Source organism: Leptonychotes weddellii, chromosome 10 (genome assembly GCF_054177405.1).
Source record: "Leptonychotes weddellii isolate Sample4059 chromosome 10, ASM5417740v2, whole genome shotgun sequence".
NCBI lineage: Eukaryota > Metazoa > Chordata > Mammalia > Carnivora > Phocidae > Leptonychotes > Leptonychotes weddellii.
In genome coordinates, this window is record NC_138378.1 from 44,660,558 (window position 1) to 44,676,219 (window position 15,662).

The following is a 15,662-nucleotide window of genomic DNA, read 5'->3' on the forward strand; positions in this document are numbered from 1 at the left end:
GCCTGGGTGGCTCAGTCGGTTGAGCGACTGCCTTCGGCTCAGGTCATGATCCCGGAGTCCTGGGATCGAGCCCCACATCGGGTTCCCGGCTCGGCGGGGAGCCTGTTTCTCCCTCTGACCTTCCCCCCTCTCATGCTGTTTCTCTCTCGCTCGCTCTCTAATAAATAAATAAATAAAATCTTTAAAAAAAAAAAAAAAACTTAACTACTAAAAGCCTGCTACTGATTAAAACCCTTACCAAAATCATAAGGCAATTAACACAGTCTGTACATATTATACGTTGCATTCTTAAATAAAACTAGAGAAAAAAAATTAAGAAAATCATAAGGAAGGAAAAAAAATCGCAAGGAAGAGAAAATACATAATACTACATTGTATTTATCAAAAAAAATTCACAGAGAGGTGGCCACGTGCAGTTTAAACCATGTTGTTCATGGATCAACTGTAGTTATAAATCTAACAAAATATGTGTAAGATCAATAAGAGGATAACTACAAAACTCTGATGAACGAAATCAAAGAACTAAATAACTGGAGACATTCCATGTTCATGGACAGGAAGATTTGATCTTAACAAGATGTCCGTTTTTCGCAACTTCATCTATAGATTCAATGCAATCCCAATCAAAATCCCAAGAAGCTATTTTGTGGATATCAACAAAGCGATTCTAAAGTTTATATACAGAGGCAAAAAACCCAGAGTTGCACAATATTGAAGAAAAAAATCAGAAGGACTGACACTACCTGACTTCAATACTTACCGTAAAGCTAGACTAATCAAAAGAATGTGGTATTAGGTGGTCCCTTCCAAAGAGCTGATAATGTAGCAGAAGTGGAGCAGAAGAAGCACACCTTCCACAAGTTCACATACCGTGGCATGGACCTCAACCAGCTGCTGGACGTGTCCTAGGAGCAGTTGATGCAGCTGTACAGCGCCTGGCAGCAGTGGAGGCTCAACCGGGGTTTGTGGAAGAAACAATGCTCACTGCTGAAGCACTTGTGCAAGGCCAAGGAGGAGGCTCCCCTGATGGAAAAGCCCAATGTGGTTAAGATGCACCCATGGGACACAATCATCCTGCCTGAGATGGTGGACAGCATGGTGGGTGTCTACAATGGCAAGACCTTCCAACAGGAGGAAACCAAGCCCAAGATGAATGCCCACTATCTGGGTGAGTTCTCCATTACCTACAAGGCTGTGAAGCACAGCAGGCCTGGTACTGGAGCCACCCACTCCTCTACTTCATCCCTCTGAAGTAGCCTGTTCAGCCAAAAAAGGCACAGACTTTTCAAAAAAAAAAAAAAAAGACAATGTGTATTAGCAAAAATATAAACAAAATGGGACAGAATAGACAGCTCAGAAATAGACCCAAATAAGTACAGTTAACTGATTTCTGACAAAGGAGCAAAGACAATATAATGGAGGCAAAACAGTCTTTCAATAAAGGGTGTTGGAACAATTGACATCCACAGGCAAAACCATATTAAAATAACAATAACCACAGACCTCATACCCTTTACAAAATTTAACTCAAAATGAATCACAAACCTAAATGGAAACATAAAACTATAAAATTTCTAGAAGATAATGGGAGAAAATCTAAATGACCTCAGGTTTGGTGATGACTTTTTAATATACAACACCAAAGGCACAATCCATGAAAGAACTAATATGCTGTATTTCATTAAAATTAATTCATTAAAATTAAAAATTTCTGTTCTGAAAAAAAGTTTGTTCTGCAAAAGACACTGTCAAGAGAATGAAGACAAGCCACAGAATGGAAAAAATATTTGCAAGAGATACATCTGAGAAAGGACTATTACCCAAAACACACTAATAATAAAATGAGATTTAAAAATGAATCAGTGATCTGGACACATCACCAAAAAATATATACAGACAGCAAATAAGTATATAAAAAGATCCACATCAATTTGTTTAAGTGCAAATTAAAATGAGACACCATTACATATGTATCCGAAAAGCCAATATCCAGAACACTTAAATCACCAAATGATGGCAAGGCTGTGGTGCTACAGGAACTCTCATTCATCGCTGGTAGAAATGCAAAATGGTACAGACACTGTGGAAGACAGTTTGGCAGTTTCTTACAAAACTAAACACACACACACACACCCCAAAAACTCAAAAACCTAAACATATGATCTAGCAATAGTGCTCCTTGGTATTTCCTCAGAGGAGTTGAGAACTTAAGCCACCCAAAATCCTGCACACAAATGTTTTATAGTCAAATCTTCGAAGCAACCAAAATGTTCTTCAGTAGGTGAATGGATAAATAAACTGTGGTATATGCAGACAGTAGAATATTACTCAGCACTTTAAAACAAATGAGCTAAGCCATGAAGAGACATGGAGGAGACTTAGGTGCATATTACTGAATGGAAAAACCCAATCTGAAAAGGCTACATACTGTATGATTCCAACTATATAATATTCTGGAAAAGGCAAAACCATGAGGATACTAAAAAGATTAGTGGTTGTCAGGGACTAGGGGGAAGGATGAATAAGCAGAGCACAGAGGATTTTTAGTGCAATAAAACTACTCTGTGTGACACAATAATGGTAGATACATACCATTATACATTTGTCAAAACGCACAGATTATACAACACCATGAGTGAACCCTAAGGTAAACTACGGACTTTGGGTGACAAGGATATGTCAAAACAGGTTCAACTGTAACAAGTATACCACTCTGTGGGAAATACTGATAATGGGTGAGGCCGAGCACTGTGTGCAGGCAGGGAGTATGTGGGGAATATCTGTACCTTCTGCGCAATATTGCTGTGAACCTGTAACTGCTCTAAAAAATAATTTTAAGGGGCACCTAGGTGGCTCGGTTAAGCATCTGCCTTCCACTCAGGCCATGATCCTGGAGTCCTGGATTGAGCCCCATGTCAGGTTCTGCGCTCTGCGTGGAGCCTGCTTCTCCCTCTGCCCCTCCCCACTCATGCTCTCTTTCTCTCACTCTCTCTCAAATAAAATAAAATCTTAAAAACAAAAAATTGTTTTAAAAAATTTAACTCTAATTCTCCACAAAGTATCCTCATCAAAATGAATCCAACAGCATATTAAAAGTATTATACACCCAATATATGGCCAACTGGGATTTATCCCAGGAATGCAAGATGGTTCAATTAAAAAAAAAAAATCAAGAATACATTTTAACAGAAAAAAAATGATCATTTCAACTGCTGCCAAAAGAAAAATTTCACAATATTCAACATCTGTTCATAAAAACTCTCAGAAAACAAGAATACAAGAATTCTCTCAGAAAACTAAGTATAACTTCAATATGATAAAGGCCATAAATGAAAAGCTCACAGCTAACATCATACTCAATGGTAAAAGACTTTTAAGGCTTTCCCCCTAAGATTAGGAACAGCTTTTACCACTTCTATTCAACATTGTATTAGAAGTTCTTGTCAGAGCAATTTGAGAAGAAAAAGAGATAAGCTTCCAAATTTCAAACAAAAGGAAGATGTAAAACTATCTCCCTTCACAGATGACATGATCCTAGATAGAGAAAATCCCAAAGAATCCATAAAAAAACCACTAGAGCTAAGAAACTAATTCAGTAACATTGCAAGGTACAAGATCACCACACAAAAGTCAGTTGTGATTCTATGCACCAACAATGAACAATCCAAAAAAGGAATTAAGAAAGCAATTCCATTTACAATAGCATCTAAAAGAGTAAAATACCTGGGTGACAAATTTAACCAAGGAGATGAAAGACTGTGCACTGAAAATTACAAAACATTGCTGAAACAAATTAAAGTCTTAAACAAGTGAGAAGATGTGTTGAGGGACAGAATGACCTAACACAGTCAAGATGGCTCTACTACCCAAAGCAATCTATAAATTCAACACAATCCCAATAAAAATTCCAACAGCCTTTTCTGCAGAAATGGAAAAGCCCATCCTCAAAATTCATATGGAACTGCATGGATACCCAAACAGACTGACACTCTTGAAAATGACAAAGTTGGAGGACTCACCACTTTCCAATTTCAAAACTTACTACAAAGATAAAGCAATCAAAACAGTGATCCTAACATTAAAGACAAACATATAGTCTAAAGGAACAGAACTGAGAGTTCAGAAATAAACCCATACATCTATAGCCAATGGATTTCTGGCAATTCAATGGGAAAAGAACATTCAATGCGAAAAGTTTCTTCAATAGATGGTGATGGCACAACTGATTTTCCACATGCAAAAGAATGAAACTGGAACTGTTCCCCCCACCATATGCAAAAATTAACTCAAAATGTGTCAACAACTTAAATATAAAAGCCACAAACATTTCAGAAAAAAACCCTGGGATAAGTCTTCATGACCTTGGATTTAATAATGTATTCTATGACATGACACCAAAAAGCATAAGAAACAAAACAGGTAAAATGAAATTCATCAAAATTAAAAACTTCTGTGCATCAAATTACATTTTAAAGAAAGCAAAAAGGCAACATATAGAATAAGACAAAATATTTGAAAATTATATCCAATATATAATTTCTACAACTCAAGAAGAAAACAAATATTCTATTACTAGCCCAAGGCAGGTGCTTGGGTGGCTCAGTCGGCTAAGCGTTTGTCTGCCTTTGGCCCAGGTCGTGATCTCAGGGTCCTGGGATCGAGGCCCTCATTGGGCTCCCTGCTCAGCAGTGAGTCTATTTCTCCCTCTCCCTCTGCCCCTGCTTGTCCTCGCACACGCGCTCTCTCGCATGTGTGCACGCGTTCTCTCTCAAATAAATAAAATCTTTTAAAAATAAATAAAATAAAAGCCCAAAGCAAAGAACTTGTCTACACATTTCTCTATGAAAGACCACTTCAGGGGAGCCTGGGTGGCTCCGTCGTTGGGCGTCTGCCTTCAGCTCGGGTCATGGTCCCAGGGTCCTGGAATCGAGCCCCGCATCAGGCTCCCTGCTCCGCAGAAAGCCTGCTTCTCCCTCTCCCACTCCCCCTGCTTGTGTTTCCTCTCTTCTGTGTCTCTCTCTGTCAAATAAATAAATAAAATCTTAAAAAAAAAAAAACAAAACCACTTCATGTTGATCTGGATGGCTACATTTTAAAAAGAAAAATAAAATAACAAGTTTTGGCAAGGATGCGGAGAACCTGGAACCCCCTTACACTGCTGGTGGGGATGTAAAATGATGCAGCCACTACATAAAACAGTTTGGGATTCCTCGAAAGTTAAAAAGGGTATGACCAGCAATTCTACTCCTGGATATACACCCACAAGAATTGAAAACAAGGTCACAAATAGATATCCCTACACCCATGTCCACAGCAGCATCACTCACAACAGCAAAAAGGTAGAAACAACCCAAGTGTCCTTCAACAGATGAATAAACAATGTGACATATATACAATGTATTATTATTCAACCAAAAAAAAAGAGAGGCTCTGATACATGCTACAACATGGATGAACCCTTAAAACACCCTAAGTAAAATAACCCAGATACAAAAGGACAAATATTGCATGCTCCTGCTTATATGAAATATCAAAAATAGTCAAATTCATAGAGAAAGAAAGTAGATTAACAGTAACCAGAGGCTAGAAAAAAGGGAAACCTGAGGAGTTACTAGTTAATGGTTACAAAGTTTCTACATGGGGTGACGAAAAGTTTCTGAAAACAGACAGTGGTGGTAGTTGAACGTTATTAATATAACTAAAAACTGAATTGTACACTTAAAAGTGGTTCATGAAGGCTGGGAAGATGGCAGAGTAGGAGGACCCTAAGCTCACCTCATCCCACAGGAACATGCACATCACTGTAAATATCCCAGAAAATGATCCAGAGACTGGCAGAACTCCAGAACTAAAGGTTGAGAAGAGGCCACAGGAAAGAAGATAGGAAAGGTGGAGGAGACCTGGTCTGGGAGCAAAACAGACTGTGGCCATCCATGGTTAGGAGGGAGCCAGTAGCACAGTGGAGGGCAAGAAACAGATTATCACACCAGGGAGCCCACACGGGGGAGATGAATCCCCCTTGCTTTGAATGCAAGAGGGGCCAAGCAATTTAAAAATCAGGGAGATCTGGCTCTGAGAGCCCAGAAGGCATAGACAAACCACAACTAACAGCCTACAGAGATAGAGCATAGAAGCAGCAACTTGAAAAATGTCTACGACATACAGGAGGAAGAGTTATTTACTCATCTCACAGTGTGTCCCCGAGAGGCAGGGATAACAGGGAGTCCCCTCCAGGAACAAAGAAGCTGGCAGGGGCCATTTCCCTCCAATGACCCCAGCATAAACACATGACCACCTCCAGGAAACAGTGGTATCACATTTGCTACTTAACTTGCTTACACCAACCACCCTCCCCATGCCACCCCACGCTTCTCTGGACCTATCCTTCCCAGTCACACTTCCCTCAGTCCCTGTGGGTACCTGCCCCAGAAGATCAGTGCAAACCCTGCCCACACCACATCTCTGACCCATACATTTTCATCAGTTCAGCAGCAGTGGCAGATCTCATTTCACAAGGAGACCAGCATGTACCTTGCTAAAACAAGCCCACCCCAGCAGGGAACACTGCCCACAACAGGCAAAAAGAACCTCTGCAGATGACTGGACTAAAGAAAAAAGTAGCCAGAACACAATAGCAGAGCACATCCAACACGCAGAGGAGACACTCCCTGAAGCGCCAGGTCCTGGAAAACAGGGGATACCTCACTGCAAAGCATTACATCCTCTTCATAAGGCATTACCTTCAAGAGTGGGAGATGTAGCTGACTTTCCTAATACAAAGAAAGAAACACAAAATAAGAAGACAGAGGAATATGACCCAGATGAAAGAACAGGACAAAAACAGCAGCAAAAGACCTAAGCAAAATAAATTTAAGTAATATGCCTGATAGAGAATTTAAAGTAATAGTCATACAGATACTCCCTGGACTTGAAAAAAGAGGGGAAGACATCAGTGAGACCCTTAACAAAGAGATAACAAAATACAAAACAAAAAAACCAGAGATGAAGAATAAATGAAATAAAAAAAAAACACACTTAATGAAATAAATAGGCTAAAAGAAACAATCAAACTGAGCAAGTGAGAGACAAAAAATTATGCAAACTGAGAATAAACTTGGGAAACTCAGTTACTCCACCAAACGTAGTAACATCCACATTATAGGGATCCCTGAAAAAAGAGAAAAGAAGGCAGAAAATTTGTTTGAAGAATTAATAGCTGAAAACTTCCCTAATCTGGGGAAGGAAACAGATACCCAGATCCAGGAGGCACAGGGATCCCCTGAAAAATATCAACTGAAGAATATCTACACCAAAACACATAATTAAAATGGCAAGAAGTACTAACAAAGAAAGAAATTTTAAAGCAGCAAGAGAAAAGAGAGTTACATACAAGGGAAACTCCATAAAGCTATCAGTGGATTTTTTTTCAGCAGAAACTTTGCAGGCCAGAAGAGAGTGGCATGATATATTCAAAATGCTGAAAGGGAAAAATCTGCAGCCAAAAATATGTTATCCAGCAAGGCTATCATTCAGAATAGAAAAAGAGATAAAGAATTTTTCAGACAAATGGAAACTAAAGGAGTTCATGACCACTAGACCAGCCCTACAAGAAATTAATTTTAAGATTTATTTATTTGACAGAGAGATTAATTAAAGGGGACTCTGAGTGGAAAGGAAAGAATATAAGTAAAAATATGAAAAGGAGGAATCACAAAAGTAACTTTTACACTTAAAAATAAGTGTATCTGTAAAAAACAGTCAAGGGACTCACAAAATAAGAGGATGTTAATGAATGACACCATATACCTAAAACATGGGGGGGGGGGCGGGGAGAAGAATGGGTTGAAACATAAACAAACATTAAATCATACAGAGTGCTAAATGCCGATGTTACATACAAACCTAATGGTAACCACAAATCAAAAACTAGTAATAGATATGCAAAGAATAAAAAGAAACCCAAGTATATCACTAAAGCCAGCAAATCATGAAAAAGAGCAAGGATCAGAGCGAAACTACACGAACAAGTAACAAAATGGCAATTAATACATATCAATAATTACTTTGAATGTAAATGGACTAAATGCTCCAATCAAAAGACACAGGGTGACAGACTGGATTAAAAAAAAAAAAAGACCCATCTATATACTGCCTACAAGAGACTCATTTCAGACCTAATGACACTGCAGATTCAAAGTGAGGGGAAAGGCGAAAGATTTATCATGCAAATGGCAGTCAAAAGAAAGCTGGAGTAGCAATACTTAGATCAGACAAGAGAGACTTTAAAGCAAAAACTAACAAGAGAAAAGAAAGGACATTTTATCATTGTAAAGAGTACAGTCCAACCGGAAGACATAACAATTGTAAATATTTATGCACTCAACATAGGAGCACTCAAATACACAAAACAGTTAATAACAAACATAAAGGAACTAATCAATAGTAATAAAATAATAGTAGGTACTTTAACACTCCACTTATATCAATGGACAAATCATCCAAACAGAAAATCAACAAGGAAACAGCGGCTTTGAATGACACAGTGGAACACATGGATTCAACAGATACATTCAGAACATTCCATCCTAAAACAGCAAAACACACATTCTTTTCAAGTGCACATGGAACATGGTCCAGAAGAGATCACATATTAGGCCACAAATCTCATCAAATTCAAAAAGATCAAAGTTATACCATGCATCTTTTCTGACCACAAGATTAAACAAGAAATCAACCCCAAGAAAAAATCTGAAAAGACCACAAATACATGGAGGTTAAATAACATGGTACTACCAAGAAATCAAAACCAGGAGCTGATTCTTTGAAATGATCAAACATTGAAAAACAATGAATGGGTCAACCAAGAAATCAAAGAAGAACTCAAAAAGTACATGGAAACAAACACAATGGTCCAAAAATCTTTGGGATGTAGCAAGAGGTTCTAAGAGAGAAGTTTAGGAGTGCCTGGGTGGCTGAGTTGGTTGGGTGTCTGCCTTCAGTTCAGGTCATGATCCTAGGGTGCTAGGATCCAGCCCCGTGTTGGGCTCCCTGCTCATCAGGGAGCCTGCTTCTCCATCTCCTCCCTCCTCATGCTCTCTCTGCTCTCTCTCAAATAAATCAATAAAATCTTAAAAAAAAAAAAAAAGTTTATAGCAGTACAGGTGTACCTCATGAAACAAGAAAAACCTCAAACAATGTAACCCTGTATCTAAAAAACCTGGAAAAAGAATAAACAAAACCCAAAACCAGCAAAAGAAAATAATAAAGATTACAACAGAAATGTTATATGGGGCGCCTGGGCGGCTCAGGTCATGGTCCCAGGGTCCTGGGACTGAGCCCCACATCGGGCTCCCTGCTCCGCAGAAAGCCTGCTTCTCCCTCTCCCACTCCCCCTGCTTGTGTTCTCTCTCTTGCTCTCTCTCTGTCAAATAAATAAAATCTTTAAAAACAAACAACAGAACAATGAAACCAGGAGATGATTCTTTGAAGTGATCAACAAAACTGATAAACCTCTAGCCAAACTCATCAAACAAACAAAAACATATGGGGGGGCAGGGAGCTTAAACAAAATCACAAAAGAGAAACCACCACCACCACCACAGAAATACAAACAATTGTAACAGAATACTGTGAAAAATTGCATGCCAACAAAATGGACAATCTAGAAGAAATGGATAAATTCCTGGAAACATGTAACCCACCAAAACTGAAGCATGAAGAAACAGAAAATATGAACAGACTGATTACCAGCAATGAAATTGAATCAGTAATCAAAAAACTCCCAACAAAAGTCCATGGCCAGATGGCTTCAGAGGAAAATTCTACCAAACATTTAAAGAAGAGTTAATACCTATTCTTCTCATACTATTCCAAAAAGTAGAAGAGGAAGAAAAACTTCCAAATTCAAATTCATTCTCTGGGCCAGCATTACCCTGATAGTAAAATTGAAAACAACAGAAAAAAATGAAAAGATATTCCATGCTCATGAATTGGAAGAACAAATATTGTTAAGATGTCAACACAACCCAAAGCTATCTCTACACATTTAACACAACCTCTCTCAAAATACCAAGAGCATCTTTCACAAAGCTAAAACAAACAGTCCTAAAATTTGTATGCAACCAAGGAAAATCCTGAATAGCCAAAACAATCTTGGAAAAGACAAAAAAACAACTGTAGGTATCACAATTCTGGACTTCAAGTTATATTACAAAGCTGTAGTAATCAAAACAGTTTAGTACTGACACAAAGACACATAGATCAATAGAACAGAACAGAAAACCCAAAAATAAACACACAATTACATGGTTAATCTCCAATGAAGGAGGAAAGAATATGCAATGGGAAAGACGGTCTCTTCAACAAATAGTGCTGGGAAAACTGAACGGCTACATGCAAAAGGAGGAAATTGGACCACTTTCTTACACCATACATAAAAATAAATTCAAAATGGATTAAGGGGAGTGTCTGGGTGGCTCAGTCGTTAAGCGTCTGCCTTCAGCTCAGGTCATGATCCCAGGGTCCTGGGATCGAGCCCTGCATCGGGCTTCCTGCTCAACGGGAGGCCTGCTTCTCCCTCTCCCATTCCCCCTGCTTGTGTTCCCTCTCTCGCTGTCTCTCTCTCAAATAAATAAATAAAATCTTTTAAAAAAATGGATTAAGGATCTAAAGGTGAAACCTGAAACCATAAAAATCCTAGAAGAGAACTCACGAAGTAATTTCTCTGACATCGGCCAAAGCAACCTTTTCCTAGACAGGTCTCCTGAAACAAGGGAAATAAAAGCAAAAATAAACTATTGGGACTGCATCAAAATAAAAAGCTTCTGCAGTGAAGGAAACAATCAAAAAACTAAAGGCAACCTACTGAATAGAAGGTGACATATCCAAATGACATATCCAAAATACATGAAGACTTTATACAACACCCAGCAAATACAATTTAAAAAAGGACAGAAGATACGTACAGACATTTCTCCTTAGAAGACATACAGATGGCCAAAGACACATAAAAAGATGTTCACTATCACTCATTATCAGGGAAATGCAACTCAAAACTACAATGACAGATCACCTCATACCTATCAGAATGGCTAAAATTTCCATCCTTGTTGGCAAGGATTTGGAGAAAAAGGAACCCTCCTGCACTGTTGGGGGAAATGCAAACTGATGAACCCACTATGGTAAACAGCATGGAGGTTCCTCAAAAAGTTAAAATAGAGCTATGATGTAATCATAACTACTGGTTTTTCACTCAAAAAATCAAAAACACTAATTCAGGGGCACCTGGGTGGCTCAGTTGGTTAAGTGTCTGCCTTCAGCTCAGGTTGTGATCTTGGGGTCCTGGGATCAAGCCCTACTTGGGACTGTCAGGCTCCTGCTTCTCCCTCTCCCTTTTCCTCTGCCCCTCCCCCCTCATTTGTGCGCACAAACTCACTCTCCCTCAAATGAATAAATAAAATCTGTAAAAAAAAAAAAAAAAAAAAAAAGTTAAAAACAAAAACACTAATTCAAGGGGATACACAATCCCTATATTTATTGCTGCATTATTTACAAAAGGTAAATTATGGAAGCAGCCCAAGTGTCTACCAAGAGTTAAATGGATAAAGATGTGGTACATATATACACAATGGAATATTACTCAGCCATAAAAAAGAATGAAATCTTGCCATTTGCAACAACATGGATGGAGCTAGAGAGTATAATTCGAAGTGAAATAAGCCAAAGAAAGACATACCATATGATTTCACTCATATGGAGTTTAAGTAACAAAACAAACGAGCAAAGGAAAAAAAAGAGAGAGAAACCAAGAAACAGACTCTTACAGAGAACAAACTGATGGTTACCAGAGGGGAAGTGGAAGCAGGGATGGGTGAAATAGGTGATGGGGATTAAAGACGTATACTATATAATCACTGTAATATAATCACTATATTGTACACCTGCAACTAATAGAACAGTGTTAATAATGGAATTAAAATTAAAAACTTTAAAAAAGGCATTAAAATGGCAGATTACATATATTTTACAACTTAAAACATCAATAATGTAACATACCAAAATTCATTACGCTGTACACTTTAAATGGTGAACTGTATGGCATGTGAACTGTATCTCAATAAAGCTGTATAAAATATACTCTCATTTTATGTCAAAATAGTGACATATTCTCAGAAAATTATTCCAAGTGACCTCAGTATGACAGTATTGAGTATACATCCTTAACAGGATATATTTTAAAAGTAAAGAATAATAGGAGTGCCTGGGTGGCTCAGTTGGTTAAGCATCTGACTCTTGATTTCAGCTCAGGTCATGATCTCGTGGTCATGGGATCGAGCCCCACGCCGGGCTCTGCACTCAGTGTGGAGTCTGCTTCAGATTCTCTCTCTCTCAAATAAGTATTTTTTAAAATAAATATAAAAGTAAAAAACTATAAGCAATCTTAAACTTCAGTATTAATAAAAAACCTGAGAAAAACAAGGAGGCTAGAACTGTAATCATAAGAGCCTTCCTTTCCCTCCTCAAATCCATAAGAGCTATGAAGCAGTTTATTACAATAATACACAACAGTCAAGATGGGCATTAAAATAAACAGAAAATGAATAGATTCCCACAAGTTACAATGTCAACACATAATAGAAAAATCAACTCCACTGTCTATTTTGCCTCGAAATATCTCATTAAAGTCTATCTCAGGATTGGGGTGCCTGGGTGGCTCAGTAATTAAGCATCTGCCTTCGGCTCAGGTCATTACCTCAGGGTCCTGGAATCGAGCCCCACATTGGGCTCCCCGCTTGGCGGGAGGCCTGCTTCTCCCTCTCCCACTCCCCCTGCTTGTATTCCCTCTCTCGCTGTGTCTCTGTCAAATAAATAAATAATCTTTAAAAAAAAGACTATCTCAGGATAACTGAACAGCAATTATTAAATAATAATATATAGAACCATAAAATTGGGGGGAAATCTGATAGTCTTCTGTCTTCATTCTGCTCATTTCATAAAGGAACTGAAGCCTAAGGGGGTAAAGTGCCTTGTTTAAGGATACACAGGTAGGAAGGAAAAGAGCCAATGTCATACATAATTCAGTCAGTCCATGATTCAGGACATCCATGATTCAGTCACTGCTTCTTTCCATGATACTTTATGCCACTGTAAGCAAAAACTTAAATTCATTTACACTCCTATCAAAACTGATGTGGGGCTGAAAACAAGAACATTCAGACCCGGAGAGTTGTCACATTAACCCTCCTCTTGCACAGCCAAATGACTCTCCATTACCCCAGGTCTGGAACACCCCCTGCAAAAAGCTTAAGCAAATGGATTTTTTCTCAGTATAAACCAAGGGGTCCAAACTTAAGGAGTCCTGACAAGGGTGAGGGCAGGGGTTATAGAAGCAGATAAGCAAAGTCTAGATACTGAATGGTGGTGAGTTCCCCAATCTCCTTCCCCTGGAAGACAAGGTTAAAAATAAAACAAAAAGACACAAGAAAGAAAGAAAGATATGGATGATCAAACCAGAACCAACTTTCACTTAGCAAAAACGTAAGATTGGGGCAAGGGGAGAGGAGAGCTTGGGATGGGGGGAGAAATGCTCAAAGAAATAACACCATGTCCCAGAACTGGAAGAAATGAGTTTTCCAATTGAAAGGAAACTTCCAGAAAACCTACAAGCTATCAATAACAAGAATCACATCAGATTTCTAACAATACAAATGATCAGAAAATGAAGCAATACTTTCGAAATTGAAGGAAAAAATTATTTCAAACCTAGACTCTGATGATCAAACTATAAATTAGGTGAAACTTTTTCAGGCATACCATGTTAAAAAAAAAAAAATCCCAACCATTCCTTCTCAAAGCAAACTGGAGACTGTGCTACACCAAAACAGAGAAAGTCAAGAGGACATGAATTGCAAGAAACCAAGGGTCTAAGAAAAGAAGTGAAGGTTATTCTCAAGATGATGATAAGCCAACTCCCAGAGCTAGAACTGTGTAGCAAAGAGGAGGAGCCAATCCAGACTGCAGCAGTAAGACAAGAGTGCTCCACAAGAAAGACCCTTAAAAAAATTTTTAAGCTGAAATCGATGGATTGTGACCTCTTTGATCACACTTGAGAGTTGAACTGAGTTTGGGTAAAGAATTAGTAATACAGAGTGCGAGATCCGCTGCTGCTGAGGAGAGGAGCGTCAACAGCAGCACCATGGTAGCTCAACAGAAGAACCTTGAAGGCTATGTGGGATTTGCAAATCTCCCAAATCAAGTATACAGAAAATCAGTGAAGAGAGGGTTTGAATTCACACTTATGGTTGTGGGTGAATCTGGACTCGGGAAGTCAACATTAATCAACTCATTATTCCTCACAGATTTGTATTCTCCAGAGTATCCAGGTCCATCCCATAGAATAAAAAAGACTGTACAGGTGGAACAATCCAAAGTTTTAATCAAAGAAGGTGGTGTTCAGTTGCTGCTCACAATAGTTGATACCCCAGGATTTGGAGATGCGGTGGATAATAGTAATTGCTGGCAGCCTGTTATTGACTACATTGATAGTAAATTTGAGGACTACCTAAATGCAGAATCTCGAGTGAACAGACGTCAGATGCCTGATAACAGGGTGCAGTGTTGTTTATACTTCATTGCTCCTTCAGGACATGGACTTAAACCATTGGATATTGAGTTTATGAAGCGTTTGCATGAAAAAGTGAATATCATTCCACTTATTGCCAAAGCAGACACACTCACTCCAGAGGAGTGCCAACAGTTTAAAAAAACAGATAATGAAAGAAATCCAAGAACATAAAATTAAAATATATGAATTTCCAGAGACAGATGATGAAGAAGAAAATAAGCTTGTTAAAAAGATAAAGGACCGTTTACCTCTCGCTGTGGTAGGTAGTAATACTATCATTGAAGTTAATGGCAAAAGGGTCAGAGGAAAGCAGTATCCTTGGGGTGTTGCTGAAGTTGAAAATGGTGAACACTGTGATTTTACAATTCTAAGAAATATGTTGATAAGGACACACATGCAGGACTTGAAAGATGTTACTAATAATGTACACTATGAGAACTACCGAAGCAGAAAACTGGCAGCTGTGACTTATAATGGAGTTGATAATAACAAGAATAAAGGGCAGCTTACCAAGAGCCCTCTTGCACAAATGGAAGAAGAAAGAAGGGAGCATGTAGCTAAGATGAAGAAGATGGAGATGGAGATGGAGCAGGTGTTTGAGATGAAGGTCAAAGAAAAAGTTCAAAAACTGAAGGATTCAGAAGCTGAGCTCCAAAGCGCCATGAGCAAATGAAAAAGAATTTGGAAGCACAACACAAAGAATTAGAGGAAAAACGTCGTCAGTTTGAAGATGAGAAAGCAAACTGGGAAGCCCAACAACGTATTTTAGAACAACAGAACTCTTCCAGAACCTTGGAAAAGAACAAGAAGAAAGGGAAGATCTTTTAAACCCTCTATTGACCACCAGTTACATATTAGTTGCCAATATGCCAGCTTGGACATCAGTGTTTGTTGGATCCGTTTGACCAATTTGCACCAGTTTTATCCTTAATGATGGATTTAACAGCATGACAAAAATTATTATTTTTTTGTTCTTGATGGAGATTAAGATGCCTTGAATTGTCTAGGGTGTGTGTACTTAGAAACTAACAGCTCTAAG

The 15,662-nt window shown here is 38.5% G+C and overlaps 2 protein-coding genes and 1 pseudogene across 4 annotated transcripts in view; 2 read left to right on the forward strand and 1 right to left on the reverse strand.

Moving 5' to 3' along the window:
* LOC102750005 (small ribosomal subunit protein uS19 pseudogene) overlaps positions 1–1,256 on the forward strand; it is a 2,080-nt pseudogene extending 824 nt beyond the window's left edge.
* Positions 1–15,662, reverse strand: part of LOC102749113 (E3 SUMO-protein ligase RanBP2) — an 84,451-nt gene that overhangs the window by 65,636 nt on the left and 3,153 nt on the right. Inside the window, exon 1 of one of the 3 annotated variants that reach the window (XM_081833285.1) lies at positions 871–1,009. The exons of the other annotated variants lie outside the window; for them this stretch is intronic. The gene's annotated coding sequence lies outside the window, so the exon portion shown is untranslated. Of the gene's footprint in view, positions 1–870; positions 1,010–15,662 lie in introns of those variants that run through there. 3 annotated transcript variants of the gene reach the window in all.
* Positions 14,152–15,460, forward strand: LOC102749419 (septin-7-like). Its single transcript, XM_081833293.1, is given in 3 exon segments — positions 14,152–14,758; positions 14,760–15,276; positions 15,279–15,460. Coding segments are annotated over 3 exon segments (1,254 nt in total). The 5' UTR covers positions 14,152–14,194; the 3' UTR covers positions 15,452–15,460.